The following is a 17,208-nucleotide window of genomic DNA, read 5'->3' on the forward strand; positions in this document are numbered from 1 at the left end:
GTTTGACGGCTTTAGAAAAATTAGAATGAGACTTAAAAAAGATGTAGTTTTATTTTTATGTTTGATGACTATAAAAAAACTAGAATGAGTCTTTAAGAAAATGTAGTTTTATTTTTATGTGTTTGTTTTATAATGCTTTAAAAATATTTCTATGGAGAAACTAGCATTAGAGGTCTTATCCCAAATATATATATATATATATATATATATATATATATATATATATATATATATATATATATATATATATATATATATATATATATATATATATATATATATATATATATATATATATATATATATATATATATATATATATATATATATATATATATATAATTGCTATTTAAAAGCGTTATTAATTTTTAATCGTAAAGTAACAGAAATATTTTTAAAAATTATATAATAATTATTAGTTCATTATCATGTATAATCATCTATTCATATATTTAACACTAATTTGTATGTCCTTTTTAGTAATTTATATTTAAAATATCATTTTTACGTTTAAATTGCCAAACAAGAAAAAAAATGATTTTTAAAAAAATGATTTTAATGAAAGAAAACAAATACAAATTAACTTCTACTTTTTTTAAAAAATCTCTAAAAAAAATCTCAAATTAAAAAAAAAAAAATCTATTTTATTTAATCTAAAACATACGGGTCCATAATATTCTCACGACTCCCTTGCCTCATCTCTCATTCATACACCACAAAATGAAGAATCTATTCTCTTATCTCTTTCTCTTTTGGTTCTCACTGTATTGTTTCATTGCTTGTACAGCTTCAAATATAAAAAATATTAGAACAGATGAATCTGCTCTTCTAGCATTTAAATCACTCATTACTTCAGACCCATATGGTATGTTGGCTAATAATTGGTCTACCTCCTATTCTGTATGCAACTGGGTTGGTGTCAGTTATGATAAGAAACACAATAGAGTCCACAGTTTGAATCTCAGAAACATGGGTCTTAGAGGCACTCTTTCTCCAACTTTAGGAAATTTGTCCTTTCTTGTTAAACTTGTTCTCTCCAACAATAGTTTTGGTGGCCAACTTCCCAAAGAGATAGGTTGGTTGCGACCATTAAAGGTTCTATCTTTCGACACTAACGAGTTTGTTGGAGCAATTCCTATGGCTTTAGGAGATTTATCTCAGCTTCAACATTTAGATCTCAACACTAACCATTTCAGTAGTTTTATCCCTCAATCAATATACAACTTGTCTAAGTTAGAGTATATGGATTGTGGATATAACTCCCTTGAAGGAACCATTCTACCAATGATCGGACGACTTCATCGGTTGAATAGTTTTTCTATTAATGACAACAAGATGTCCGGCCTCATACCTAAAGAAATCTCAAACATATCTTCACTTGACAATTTACATTTACCTTTTAATAATTTTTCAGGTTTTCCTCTTTCTCTTTTAAATAGTTTAATTGTTATATGAAAAATATTCATGTACCTGTTTTTTAAAACTACAGTAACATATCAAATATATCCTTTTAAAAAAAAAGAGAATATCAAAGAAGTAACCGTGGCTTACAAATATGAGGGCCCTATTGATAGAGTCATATTAATTTCACTACTAAAAAGTTGATTATAATTCATTATTATTACTTATTTATTTTCAGGTCCAATACCCGAGGAGATCGGTTATCTTGACAAACTTGAGTTCCTAATATTACTAAACAACAGTTTTAGTGGATCTATTCCTTTAAATTTATTCAACATATCATCACTCAGATACTTGCAGCTTGAACAAAATCGCCTCTCAGGTAAAATTCTATCTAATATGGAATAGAATCTTTCTCGCATGCAATCTCTACACTTGAATCAAAACAATTTTGTTGAAAATATTCCAAATTCCAAACTATTGTTCTGCTGACTGTTGCTTTCCGCCTTGAAATCATATCTTACTGTATTGTGCAACGTTATAGGACATCTCGTTTTGTGGTTCAAGATTTGGCTCTTAACATATAGGACACAAATTAAGATTAACTAAATTTAATAAATAGTGAATAAATGAAGTTATAATTATAGAAGATGGATAAGTCTAGGAGTTTCTCCATAATGAACAAAGAATTTATTGATACAATTAAATTCTAATTCTAATTCACAAACCTAAAGAGGATGTCAAATTTGCTCCAACTTCAAAAAAAAATTGTATAATTCATCAACGCTACTTCTTATTCATTTTCAGGTCCAATACCTGAGGAGATTGGTTATCTTAATCAACCTGAGGATATAGCATTATCAAACAACAACTTTAATGGGTCTATTCCTTTCAGACTCCTCAACATGTCAAGACTCATTTTCTTGTATCTTGAACAGAATCATCTCTCCGGTATAATTCCATTTACTACGAACCTTCCTAGACTACAAGTACTACACTTGGATAATAACAATTTTGTTGGAAATATTCCACCGAGCATATTCAACGCTTCTAAGCTTGTCCAATTACAATTGAGTTACAACTCATTCAGTGGAACTTTGCCCAATCATCCTTTTGAAAATTTGAAGTTCCTCAAAGCATTTATTATAGATCACAATGATTTGACCATTAATGATTCTCTTCGATTCTTTACTTCATTAACAAGTTGTAGATATTTGGAATATCTACTCCTATCAGAGAATCAAATATTACCCAATCTTCCAAAGTCAATTGGAAACATAACTTCCGAATACTTTGAGGCAAATTCATGTGGAATTGACGGTAATATTCCCTTAGAGATTGGAAACATGAGCAATTTGTTAGGTTTTTCTCTAATTGGGAATAATATAAGTGGAATAATACCTGGTACATTCAAAGGGTTACAAAAACTTCAGGTATTGAACCTTGGCTACAATGGACTACAAGGATCATTTATTAAGGAGCTATGTGAAATGGAGAGTTTGAGTGAGTTGTATCTAGATCATAATAGCCTTTCTGGTTCTTTACCATCTTGTTTGGGAAATATGACTTTTCTTAGAACTTTAAACATAGGATATAATATTTTTACCTCTAAGATCCCTTCCTCTCTTTGGAGTCTCAAAGATATCTTAAAGATAAATTTGTCCTCTAATGCTTTCATCGGTAATCTTCCATCTGAGATTGGAAATTTGAGAGCAATTGTATTATTAGATCTTTCAAAAAATCATATTTCAAGCAAAATTCCTACAACCATTACTTTCTTAAAAACATTGCAGAATCTCTCTTTCGCGCACAACCAATTCTATGGGCCAATTCCCACATCACTTGGTGACATGGTAAGCTTGATCTCCTTGGACTTATCCCAAAATATGCTAACTGGTGTTATTCCAAAATCTTTAACATCACTTTTGTATCTTCAAAACATCAACTTTTCATACAATAGTTTACAAGGAGAGATTCCTGATGGTGGACCTTTCAAGAATTTCACATCCCAATCTTTTATGCATAATGAAGCACTTTGCGGAAATCCTCGCCTACAAGTTCCTCCATGTGGTGGTAAACATGTTAAGAAAAGTTCAACGACAAAGAAGCTATTAATGAAATGCATACTTCCCATAGTATTGTCAACCATTTTGGTTGTTGCAAGCATAATACTTTTAAAACATAAACGGAAAAAGGCTAAAAATAATCTTGAAAGGGGTTTATCTACTTTAGGAGCTCCAAGAAGAATTTCTTATTATGAACTTGTGCAAGCAACAAATGGATTCAATGAGGATAATTTACTTGGAAGGGGTGGCTTTGGCTCTGTGTATCACGGAAAGCTTCCCGATGGTGAGATGATTGTAGTTAAAGTAATTGATTTGCAGTCAGAGGAAAAATCAAGAACCTTTGATGCAGAATGCAATGCAATGAGAAATCTACGACATCGAAATCTGGTTAAGATTATTAGCAGTTGTTCAAATCTTGATTTCAAATCATTGGTGATGGAATTCATGCCAAATGGAAGTGTGGACAAATGGTTATATTCAAATAACTATTGTTTGAATTTCATGCAAAGGTTAAATATAATGATAGATGTTGCATCTGCATTGGAAAGGGAAATAAAAGAGAAAACCCATAAAGCCCTTCAAAACACCAAATAAATGGCCAAGAAAATTATGGAAGGTTGGAAATAAAATAAGAAGAATACAATAAATTTTTCAGAATTTTAAAATGCATAAAAGTATTTTTAAACCAATCAAAACAAAAGAAAAAAGAGAAAATCCATAAAAAAATATAGAAAATCAAGAAAACAAAATATTGAAAAATAAAAATCAGATGAAGAAAAATAAAATTAGTTTTTAGAAATTATTTTGGTATTTTTTGGATGCAAAATGACTTTTCTATGAATTTTAAAAGAAAAACCAATTTAAAATGAAAAAGAAAAATAAATAAAATAAGAAAAAACACGGAGCATTGGATCTAGACTCATTAATTGACGTGGCAAATCCAACAATCCTCTGCCTATGGCGCACGATGGAAATTAGAAAAATTAAACACGAAATCTAATTCAAAACGGACCAATTAGAACATTTCAAATTGCCAACGTGTATGGTCAAACTCAGATGACCTGAAATACTCCAGTCATCTTTCCCAATGATCCCTCACCGGAGTTTTATCGTTTGGTAAATTCAAAATATAAGACTAACACCAATGTGATCTCCTCCTCATCACGAATTCGACCTTATGCTCAAAATTCATTTATCTAAACTGAGCATGGAGAATTTTAGAGAAGTTTCAGAAGCAAACAAGCCACAAAAAATTAAATTAAATGATGAACACGATCAATCAACCCCAGATAAGTTAGGGGAAAGCATCAGAGAGTGAAGAACTACATTGTGGTAACTAACTTGAGTTCAAATGATGCTCATAACTACCTTGTCCAAATGATGATCAGAAGTTGATGAAGCTCGATCTGGTCAGGGAACTTCAGACGGTCTTAGAGATTGTGAATTGTTTCAAAATCTTCGGAGAAGATCGAAGATGCTAATGAAGTCAATAAATTGAATTGTAGCAAGTTGGAATTCAAAACGCGATAGTTCAATTTTATGAAAAAAATTCAGATTGAAGCAGAGATTTCTTAGCTCTCAAAAGCTTGGAAATGAATGCAATATATTGCTCTATTTATAGGGAATGTGTTGGGATCCAAATACGTGTGGAATGACGCTCAATTCGTGCAAAACAAATTTGATCAGAATGTGTGGAAAGTTTGACTTGCCATCCATAGAAACTTAGCCAAATGATGTGCGTTAAGAGTCAATTAACTTCTGGAGACTTGGTTAAACATGTTTAGATCCAAAACACGTGGTAATTTGACTTTCCATTAAGATTAGTGAAGTTCAAAATTCGGATCATGGTGACTTCTTCAATTTCAAGTCACCATGTTCAACTCAATGAGGAATCTTTGTCAGGAGCCTTTTTGATCTCATTCTTCTTCCAATGTGTTGACATCATATCAAAGATTACAATGTGTCAAGAAATGTTGTATTTTGATGCTTGAGCATAAATTTATGGCATGTTGAAGTTGGCACGAAAATCTAGTAATGTAACTTAGAAAATTCGAAATTCTAAGTGGCTAAAAATGATCTGTAATGTTTCAAAGAACTCCATGGCATTACAAGTTTAATTTGACTTTGATTCTTAAAGAAAAATTGTAGATGGCATCTCAAATGATATTCTGCAAAAAGAATCAGCCTCAAACGTTCAAAATTGAAGAAGTTATAATCCTTGAAAGTTGAGAAAAAAGTCAGTTGAAAATAGGTCAAATTTTACTAAGTCCACATATGACCTATAATATCTCCAGACTTTTGATGATTCTCCAAGCACAATTGGATCTTGTCATGTAAAGAGAAGTTGTAGAGGATGTCGAGAAGAGTCATATTCGAAAAGAAGCATTAAAAAATATTGAGAATTGAAGAAGTTGTGATTCTTTAAACTTTGACTTCAAATATTGACTTTATGGTCAAACCTCTTGAAATAAACTTGTGCAACTTGGATTTTTCTTGCATTTCAAGGTACATGGATGATCATATGAACTCAAAATAAGGTTTTCTTGAATGTCTTTTGATTAGATTGCTCAAAGTTTGAAGTAATTTGTTGAAGAAGACGTGTAAATAAACACAAGAACCTTTGACTTTTGGCCTTATTTTCGTCTCTACGAGATTGAAGAGACTTAAATACATAAAACCCAAATTTTGACCCTAAAATACTATACAAATGCTTATGATATGAACCACATACAAAGTGAAGAGGGACAACCAGATAGGAAATTAGTCATACGAGACATCCAGCCAATCTAAAATAAACACATCTGTGAGTTTTTCTACACGTCTAATACAATTTTGTTTATTTGTTGATGTGTTCCTCGCAACTTATTTTCCAAACAAAAATGTCAATATAGCATAGCAGTGCCTTTAATGTTCCCTTTTAAGATTGAAAGCTAAGTCTTATTATTTCAGTAGCTTGGGACATTTAACCATGATATTTAAAGATGGATGGGGTCTTGCATGGAAAAGTCTTGTTTGGAAGTGACGAAAGTTCAACATTAAACCAAATTCAACCACAACATTTAAAGGTTTGTCTCTCAAATGAAATTTTATTTGTTTCCTTTTACTATTGAAACTTCAATCTCAAAAACTGCAGAGAGAGATTTTAGATCTCAAATTCTGTTTTCTGTTTTTCATTGTATCATTTTGCTTTTCACTTATAAAAAATAATATAAAGGACTTTATTTTGAATCAAAATATTACTTTATTTTATTTTATTTTTCTTCTCAAATCACTCTTGTACACAATAATGGCGAAAAACCAAATAGAAAACTAAAATAAAAAGGACTCTCTTGTTCTTTATTCTTTTGATGAATGAAAATGAATTTTCTAAATTAATACATAATATATATTAGATTATTAATTTATAAATGGAAGTTTTAAGTCTACCTAACCTATAATTCATTACTTTTAATTTTAAATTTTGATTAACTTCTTGTTAAAGTTTTATAAATTATATTTTTTGAAAATAAAAAGAGGTTCAAAATTTTTTAAATACTTTTGTGTTATTTTATTGATAATTTTTAAATATTTTCAAATAATAAAAATTGAATTTTAAATATATTAAAAGCTATACAAATTTAAATAAAAACTATTAAGTATTAATTATTATGAAATTAATAATAAATTTTGCATACCATTTTAAAAATATAGTTATTCTCGTGCATTATTAATATTATATAAGTAATAAATATTTATTTACCTATATAACCTGTTCGATGAGGTCCAACTCCAATCTAACGTGCATTATTAATATTATATAAGTAATAAATATTTATTTACCTATAACCTGTTCGATGAGGTCCAACTCCAATCTAACATTAAAACTTTGAACCATAGGTAAACCGATTTAATTTCTGATCTAATTTTAATTACCTTGATATGAACTCAAGGATATTAAATCCAAACCCTATCAACATTTATTTTGTATTTCATATAACTTAGTAATGTAATTAAGTTTCTGATACTTATAAATTATACTTTAAAAAATTATAAATTATAATTTTAAAAAAATGATTAATTTTTTTATGAATAAAGAATTACATTTCCATTTTCAAATAACATATATTATATCAGTTTGAATTAAGAATTTAATTAATTTTGCTTTATATTCCGTCGTTCAGAAAATAAATAATCCGTTTGCAAAAGATGATACACTCATTTCAATTTTAAATATAATATTAGATGTGTTTTTTCAACCCACCTATTAATGCTTCTTCCCTTCCTTCAAATTAAATATATTTTAATTTAATTTAATTTATAATAAAGATAAATACTTGATATACAATAGAAAAAATAATAAATATATTTGTTTATTAATCTGAATGAATCAATCAATTATATAAATTATTAAGAAACAAGGAAATTAATAGAATTTCATTGTTATAGAGATGACATGATTAAATACCTTGCCAGAAAGTAAAAGACTAAAAAGGATAATCATAACAATTTCTTAGCAATTTAGAATGAATAAGTCAATTATATCAATTATTATGAAACAAATAGATTAATTGACTTTTCATCATTATAGTTAGTCACTAAGAAGGACAGGGCTCTAGTTGGCACATAGTTAGATAGAAATCGATAAACACGGGCCTTATCACTTTAATTTTTGAAGAAATTGAAATTCAACGCACTTACAAAAATATGATATTTAGACACATTTTATACAGAAAAGCAACACTTTTTAAACATAACACGATAAGATACTATATTTAAATTACAAAATTATTTTTATTAAATAATTACATAACACACTTTTACAGAAAAGCAACACTTTCTAAAGATAAAAGATACTATATTTAAATTACAAAAAAAAAATTTATTAAAGAATTACATATAAGGAAGTTATAAGAAAACTGTCGAGTACTACCTATTGGCAAGAGATAGGTCGAGAAGAGTCATCAAGCCATCTCAAAGATTTGGATATGCAGATCTCATAGCTTATGTCTTAATCTTTGCAAGTGAGGTTCTAGATGAAAAACCTAGAGACTATAAGGAAGTTATGAGGAGTCGAAATAAGACTGAATGGCCGAAGGCCATGGATGATGAAATGAAGTCTCTCCATGATAACCACTGTATGCAATTGATAAAACGACATGGAGAAATCTAGTTTGTTCTTTTGATGTTATAGAGTTTTTTCTCAAAGATGAAGATTTGTGAGATATTAGATTGAACTTCAGTAAGATCGAAGGGTAACTTCTTAGTTCGACCGGATCATTAGCATGTTGTCGAAGTTTCTTCAAATGTTGTAGTCGAAGTATGCTAGGATTGTTAGCATGTCGAATTTGACATGTTTTTTATGCTCAATTGTTTAAGTTACTTTATTCTCTAAGTTAGCTTGTGTAATGGGTCTGTGTGTAAAAGACTCTTAGTTTAATATGTTAGTTTTCTTATAAATAACATATTAATCTCTCATTATTGTATAACGCAAATCCTAATTAGGACGAGAGGGATTATTTGCTATTCTGTAACACTTGTAATGTTGTCTCAAAGAGAAAATAAAGAATAACAGTTTATAACCAATTTTATTGCGTTCTTATTGTTTTCTTTATCCTTTAACACAACGTTCATGGCTGTGTCTCCCTTCAACGCTTTTAAACAATCCTGTTGAACCAGTAATACTTCCATCTTCAAGAATCATAGACCGAAATCGTTCACTTCGGTGAACTTTTCAATCTCATACTTTGTTGTTTCCAAGCAATACAAATCTACCATCTTGATCTCATAATAATAAATCTTTTTGCTAAAATTGATTTACTCAGTTTCAACTTTTAATACAAAATTAAGAGGTTTTTTTCTTGCCACCCCCTTGATTATACATGGCACACCGCTATATTTTAATAATATCTATGTTGTCTTTGTCAAAATTTTATCAAAATATTGGAACAAATAATTTGATAGAACCAATGAAATTGCGGTAAAATTCGAAAAATCTGATAGTGTATACCAAAAGTCTGGTATAATTTTTACTAGTTTTTTTTAGAAAAACGAATTAAACTCGTTCCGGATTTTTCGATACATCCGATATCTTTGATAATTTTATGGGCTTTTGAAAAATTTGATAATTCATTTTTTATAAGAAAAAAATTTAACACTATTGAATTTTTTGAAAAATCCGATATAGACGGTAATATTTAGGCATATTTGAAAAAACCGATAAAACTCATAGTTTTTCTAGGAAATTATGATTTTATACTGTATAATTGAAAAATCTAATGTAAAAAAGTTTGATGTTTTAATGGATTTTTCAAAGATCGGATATAAAATCATAGTTTTCTGAAATACTATATGATTTCACACCTGTTTTTTTATAAAATACATAAGTAAAAAATATGCTTTTTACACCCACTTTTAAAAAAATCCGATAAAAATTTATATACATCACATAAAATTTCGGTAACACGAAATTCTTTTACAAATAGTAAAATTCGCAAAAGATATTAAATTAAAAATACTACTCTTTTGGTCTTATAAAAAATATTTTATTTGGACTTTTTACATGTCTTAAAATAAATGTATTTTTAGAAAACCAATACAATATTTATTATTTAAATCCCTATTTATAAATTTTTACTTTTTTTTAATTACTCTATTAATTATAATAAATAAGGATATTTTAATAAATGATACTAATTTTATTATTAAAATCAACTCATCTAAATATTTATTTAAGGACAGCGTAGAGGTGAAATTAGAGGATTGAAGTATTAATAGGAGGTGTATGGTGAAATTCGCAAAGGCTATTAAATGTATGTTTTTCAACCCTTTAATTAATACGCTCTCAACTATTTTCAACTTCTTTCATTATTATGGAGCCGGCATGATGAGTGTTTCCACGTCGAGTACCTTCAAATTTATTTTCTCCCGTAGTCTTTCCTTATCCAATGAAAACATATCTTACTTTTCCTTTGTATTTGTCTGGTGACTCTGATGCCCTTCTGTTAAGTTCCATGTGCTCCACGAAATTTTCTTTTCTATTAAATTTGATATTCAAAGTTTCGATAAAATTATGAAATATTTAAAATAATATTTTAAGAATAATTATTTAAACCAAATTTTTATTTAAAGTTTTTATGAAAAAATTTTTTGTAAATTTTTTTTATACAAAAATATATAACACTATAAAAATTATTTTTAAAACCTTAATATAATATCCTCAGGAGTCCCTTGCCTCATCTCTCAATCATACACTACAAAATGAGGAATCTATTCTCTTATCTCTTTCTCTTTTGGTTCTCACTGTATTGTTTCATTGCTTGCACAACTTCAAATATAAAAAATATTAGAACCGATGAATCTGCTCTTCTAGCATTTAAATCCCTCATTACTTCAGACCCATATGGTATGTTGGCTAATAATTGGTCTACCTCCTATTCTGTATGCAATTGGGTTGGTGTGAGTTGTGATAAGAAACACAATAGAGTCAACAGTTTGAATCTCACAAACATGGGTCTTAGAGGCACTCTTTCTCCAAATTTAGGGAATTTGTCCTTTCTTGTTAAACTTGTTCTCTCCAACAATAGTTTTGGTGGCCAACTTCCCAAAGAGATAGGTTGGTTGCGACGATTAAAGGTTCTATCTTTCGACACTAACGAGTTTGTTGGAGCAATTCCTCCGGCTTTAGGAGATTTATCTCATCTTCAACATTTAGATCTCAACACTAACCATTTCAGTAGTTTTATCCCTCAGTCAATATACAACTTGTCTAAGTTAGAGCACTTGGATTGTGGACATAACTCCCTTGAAGGAACCATTCCACCAATGATCGGACGACTTCATCAATTGAACAATTTGTCTCTTAATGACAACAAGATGTCCGGCCTCATACCTAAAGAAATCTCAAACATATCTTTACTTGAAACTTTATATTTATCTTCTAACAATTTTTCAGGTTTTCCTCTTTCTCTTATATTAATTATTATTCTTATCTTTTATGTAATTTAATTGTTATATGAAAAATATTCATGTACTTTTTTTAAACAACAATTTTCATAGTTAATTCATAGTGTTAATGTGGCCTAGTTGATACTGTCATATTAAATTCACTACTAAAAAGTTATATAATTCATTATCATTACTTCTTATTTATTTTCAGGTCCAATACCCGAGGAGATTGCTTATCTTGACAAACTTGAGTTCCTAATACTACTAGAGAACAATTTTAGTGGATCTATTCCTTTAAAATTATTCAACATATCATCACTCAAATACTTGCTGCTTGAACAAAATCGCCTCTCAGGTAAAATTCCATCTAATACGGAATATAATCTTTCTCGCATGCAATCTCTACACTTGAATCAAATTTTTTTTTGTTGAAAATGATTTCAAATTGTATATTGAATGCTTCTAACCTCATTGCATTACAATTAAGTAACGATGCATTAATTAAAACTTTGCCCAGTTATGCTTTTGGAAATTTAAAGTTCCTAGAGATGTTGCTCATGTACATCTCAGACTTTTTTACTTCTAAGTGAATTCCAACCCTTTTCTAATTTCAAATCAATCGCTAACTTTATATGCTCCCTTGATTCCAACCTAACATTGCAAACACCATCCGCGTAAGAGGAACTTTTCCAAATTCCAAACTATTGTTCTGCTGACTGTTGCTTTCCGCCTTAAAATCAAGCATCGAAACCCCCACCTGAAGAGAGGTTCTCGATTTGAGGTGCTTCTTGGCCATAAGAATAATCCTCAAGGGGCCAAGAGCATCCTCTACCACCTTAGTATTGTAAACTTACATTGAGAACTTCATTTCAGTTTGCATTCTAGTATAATCATTCACACAGATATAACAACTAAAAAGTTTTGAAAGAAAATCAAAGAAATTAATGTTCCATGCATGGCATGGAATTCTAAAGATTCTCGACCAAGTTACCCTTCCCTGATCCACATCATTATGCTCCCACCTCATAATCTCCTTGAACCATTGACTCAGCCACGAAGCTTTTGTTTCGACCAACTCAGCTAGTTCTCCCTCTTCCCTGTCTTTTAAGAAGCAAAGATTTGCTCCAAAGGAGATACCCCTCCGATCCTTTATTGTGCAACGTGTTGTTAGCGTTATGGATCTCTTTCTTGAGTGCATTTGCGTATGAACATTCTCCAACCCTAACTTCATATTTATTTTCTCCCGTAGCCTTTCCTTATCCAATTGTCCGGTAAATCTGATGTCCTTCCGTTAAGCTCCATGTGCTCCACGTAACCTTCTTTTCTATTAAATATTACAAGATTAACAAAGAGCTGGTCATTTCCAAAAAAAAAAAATATTGTCCATCTAAGTTGCCAACATCTATGCATCCAAAACACCATAAAATCTAACAAATCCATACCTACGCCCTCAAACGTCCCTATTTGAAGGTATTAAATTCTTCATACATGTTTCTCTTTAAAATGATTTTGAAGTGTTTCATTCTTATAAAGTAAAATTAATTCTGCCTCTTAAATTGATTGTGCATATAACTAAAATTTGTAACTTAATATTTTAAACATGATTTTTATATTAAAATTTTGTGTTAAATTTATTTAAAAATAAATAATTTTATCTTCAACTCACATTTAATTAAAATCAATTTAACATCAGATAATTCAAAATCAATTTTTTTCAATATAAAACCAACCACACACTAATTCTTTAAAACATATCATCCTTTATCTAATTAGAGATGAAGAACTCAAAAATCGTCTCTAAATTAATTTAAACAAAAATGAGTGGTATGATGCGTTTTAGAAACTTAAAGAACCAATATAAAAATATTTTAAGTTAAGGGATTGAAATCAACCATGTGATTAACAAACGAGACAAAAACATTAATATTAAACCTAAAATTTATTTGGTCAATAAACAAAATTAATAGCGCTAATGATTTGTAGAGGAGATGTTGGGTAGTTAATTGATAGTATTATTGTCTCCTAATAAAAGGTGTCTTTGAGTAGCCGCCACCGAGTACGTATACATAATTTTTTGGAGAAAAATATATGTTTTTCTTTATTTGATGATACACTTCTTTTGCTTTTATCTAGAGAGAGCTAATGTCCTAGGGAACAAAGAATATTATGACAAAAATAATAGGACATCTAGTTTTGTGGTTCAAGATTCGGCTCTTAACATATAGGACACAAATTAAGATTAACTAAATTTAATAAATAATGAATAAATGAAGTTATAATTATAGAGGATGGATAAGTCTAGGAGTTTCTCCATAATGAACAAAGAATTTATTGATACAATTAAATCCTAATTCTAATTCACAAACCTAAAGAGGATGTCAAATTTGCTCCCACTTCAATTTTTTTTTTTTTATAATTCATCAACATTACTTCTTATTCATTTTCAGGTCCAATACCTGAGGAGATTGGTTATCTTAATCAACCTGAGGCTATAGCATTATCAAACAACAACTTTAATGGCTCTATTCCTTTCAGACTCTTCAACATGTCAAGACTCATTTTCTTGTATCTTGAACAGAATCATCTCTCCGGTATAATACCATTTATTACAAATCTTCCTAGACTTCAAGTACTACACTTGAATAATAACAATTTTGTTGGAAATATTCCAGTGAGCATATTCAACGCTTCTAAGCTTCTGGAATTACAATTGAGTTACAACTCTTTCAGTGGAACTTTGTCCAATCATCCTTTTGAAAATTTGAAGTTCCTCAACACATTTATTATAGATCACAATGATTTGACCATTAATGATTCTCTTGGATTCTTTACTTCATTGACAAGTTGTAGATATTTGGAATATCTACTCTTATCGGAGAATCAAATATTACCCAATCTTCCTCGGTCAATTGGAAACATAACTTCAGAATACTTTGTTGCAGATTCATGCGGAATTGACGGTAATATTCCCTTAGAGATTGGAAACATGAGCAATTTGTTAAGTTTTTCTCTGATTGGGAATAATTTAAATGGACCAATACCTAGTACATTCAAAGGGTTACAAAAACTTCAGGTATTGAACCTTGGCTACAATGGACTACAAGGATCATTTATTAAGGAGCTATGTGAAATGGAGAGTTTGAGTGAGTTGTATCTAGATCATAATAGCCTTTCTAGTTCTTTACCATCTTGTTTGGGAAATATGACTTCTCTTAGAACTTTAAACATAGGATATAATATTTTTACCTCTAAGATCCCTTCCTCTCTTTGGAGTCTCAAAGATATCTTAAAGATAAATTTGTCCTCTAATGCTTTCATTGGTAATCTTCCATCTGAGATTGGGAATTTGAGAGCAATTGTATTATTAGATCTTTCAAAAAATCATATTTCAAGCAAAATTCCTACAACCATCACTTTCTTAAAAACATTGCAGAATCTCTCTTTCGCGCACAACCAATTCTATGGGCCAATTCCCACATTACTTGGTGACATGGTAGGCTTGATCTCCTTGGACTTATCCCAAAATATGCTAACTGGTGTTATTCCAAAATCTTTAACATCACTTTTGTATCTTCAAAACATCAACTTTTCATACAATAGTTTACAAGGAGAGATTCCTGATGGTGGACCTTTCAAGAATTTCACATCCCAGTCTTTTATGCATAATGAAGCACTTTGCGGAAATCCTCGCCTACAAGTTCCTCCATGTGGTGGTAAACATGTTAAGAAAAGTTCAACGACAAAGAAGCTATTAATGAAATGCATACTTCCCATAGTACTGTCAACCATTTTGGTTGTTGCAAGCATAATACTTTTAAAACATAAACGGAAAAAGGTTGAAAATAATCTTGAAAAGGGTTTATCTACTTTAGGAGCTCCAAGAAGAATTTCTTATTATGAACTTGTGCAAGCAACAAATGGTTTCAATGAGGATAATTTACTTGGAAGGGGTGGCTTTGGCTCTGTGTATCACGGAAAGCTTCCCGATGGTGAGATGATTGCAGTTAAAGTAATTGATTTGCAGTCAGAGGAAAAATCAAGAACCTTTGATGCAGAATGCAATGCAATGAGAAATCTACGACATCGAAATCTGGTTAAGATTATTAGCAGTTGTTCAAATCTTGATTTCAAATCATTGGTGATGGAGTTCATGCCAAATGGAAGTGTGGACAAATGGTTATATTCAAATAACTATTGTTTGAATTTCATGCAAAGGTTAAATATAATGATAGATGTTGCATCTGCATTGGAATATCTCCATCATGGTTCTCCAATACCAGTGGTTCATTGTGACCTAAAGCCTACAAATGTGTTGCTGGATGAAGATATGGTTGCACATGTTAGTGATTTCGGTATTGCGAAGCTCATGGATGAAGGACAATCTAAAACTCATACAGATACTTTGGCTACTATTGGATACCTTGCACCAGGTCATTTCTTGATCCCTTCTACTTAGCATTTTCTTTTGTTATATTTTTAATCCTAACAAATCTATCTATATATATACACACACGCAGAATATGGATCCGAAGGAATTGTTTCTATCAGAGGAGATGTGTACAGCTATGGGATAATGCTATTGGAAATTTTCACAAGAAGAAAACCAACTGATGATATATTTGTTGGAGATCTAAGTTTGAAAACATGGATCAGTGGATCATTGCCTAATTCAATTTTGGAAGTCTTGGATTCTAATTTAATCCAACAGAACGGAGAACAACAAATGGATAAGATATTGACACACATGTCATCTATTTTTGGTTTAGCCCTGAATTGTTGTGAACATTCACCTGAAGCAAGAATCAATATGATAGATGTTAAATCAACGCTTATCAAAATCAAGACTTTGATTTTTGGCAGAAGTGTGGTCTAGTTATTTTCATTTGTACAATTGGTTTGTTATTTTACTAGAATGTATTTTATTTCTTTTCTAATGTTTGTTAGTTCATTCGAATGCTTCTTTAGGTTTTTGTTTTTATTTTCTAATGTTTGTGTGGGATGCTTTCAATATTGTTTTGGATTGATATTTTGTACCTTCTGATTTGTCCTTTCAAATTTCTACATTATTGTATTTGAATGAAGTACATCATACCATATTATATAGCAGTGCCAAAAATTATTTTGTTTATTTGTGAAACTCAAATCCCACAAACTGCTGAGAGAGATTCTAGATCTCAAATTCTATTTTCTGTTATTCACTGTATAAGTTTGTTACAACAATCAGCTTATATACAAGCTGGGAAGTGACATGCTATAAAAGGTTCTAACCAAATCTTATTTAGAAATTAACATATCATTGCTGGATTTTGTAAAGCTACTGGAAGGGATAAAGATGTAGTCTGCTTCTTAACAACTAACTTTATAACTCTCACATTTTATTTTTCGATGGAATTTAAGTTATTTAGAAGGAAGGTTGATGATACTTTAAAGTTTCTCCATACAATCCTCTTTTGTAGGCATTTATCATTGAAAACAAAACATCAAGGAAAATTTACGACGGTTTACCGTCGCAAATAACGGTTTTACTAACCGTCATAAATAGTAACGACAATTAGGGTGACGGTTTCAAACCATCGCAGATCATGCACGATTTTGTGGCTGAACAAAAACCGTCGGAACTCAACTATTGCAACTTTTCAAAATAACTGTCGTAACTTGCCTTTTTTTTTGGGTAGTGAATCAAGTTTTATTTCTCTAAATAGAGTCATTTTCATGGATCCAATTTCGCCATAATGTTATATCAATGATGATATTTCTATTCAACTCGTTAATCTCGATATCTTTATTAATTGTTTCTCTTATAGTTTTTTTGAGAAAA

General features: G+C 30.0%; 1 protein-coding gene across 5 annotated transcripts; it reads left to right on the forward strand.

Annotated features, from left to right (window-relative positions):
* The first annotated feature begins 717 nt into the window (after positions 1–717).
* Positions 718–16,471, forward strand: LOC127075198 (probable LRR receptor-like serine/threonine-protein kinase At3g47570). 5 transcript variants are annotated; one of them, XM_051016681.1, is made up of 5 exons: positions 718–1,414; positions 1,640–1,783; positions 2,209–2,352; positions 14,063–15,820; positions 15,908–16,471. In XM_051016681.1, the coding sequence occupies exons 1-5, from the start codon at positions 721–723 to the stop codon at positions 16,261–16,263; spliced, it is 3,096 nt and encodes a 1,031-aa protein (XP_050872638.1). In that variant the 5' UTR covers positions 718–720; the 3' UTR covers positions 16,264–16,471. The 5 variants fall into 5 exon arrangements, with proteins under 5 accessions (XP_050872638.1, XP_050872637.1, XP_050872636.1 ...); XM_051016680.1 differs by lacking the exon at positions 2,209–2,352 and having other exon boundaries at positions 13,838–15,820; XM_051016679.1 differs by lacking the exons at positions 1,640–1,783; positions 2,209–2,352 and adding an exon at positions 11,602–11,745 and having other exon boundaries at positions 13,838–15,820.
* Positions 16,472–17,208: the final 737 nt, after the last annotated feature.

The sequence above is a fragment of the Lathyrus oleraceus genome, chromosome 4 (assembly GCF_024323335.1).
Source record: "Lathyrus oleraceus cultivar Zhongwan6 chromosome 4, CAAS_Psat_ZW6_1.0, whole genome shotgun sequence".
NCBI lineage: Eukaryota > Viridiplantae > Streptophyta > Magnoliopsida > Fabales > Fabaceae > Lathyrus > Lathyrus oleraceus.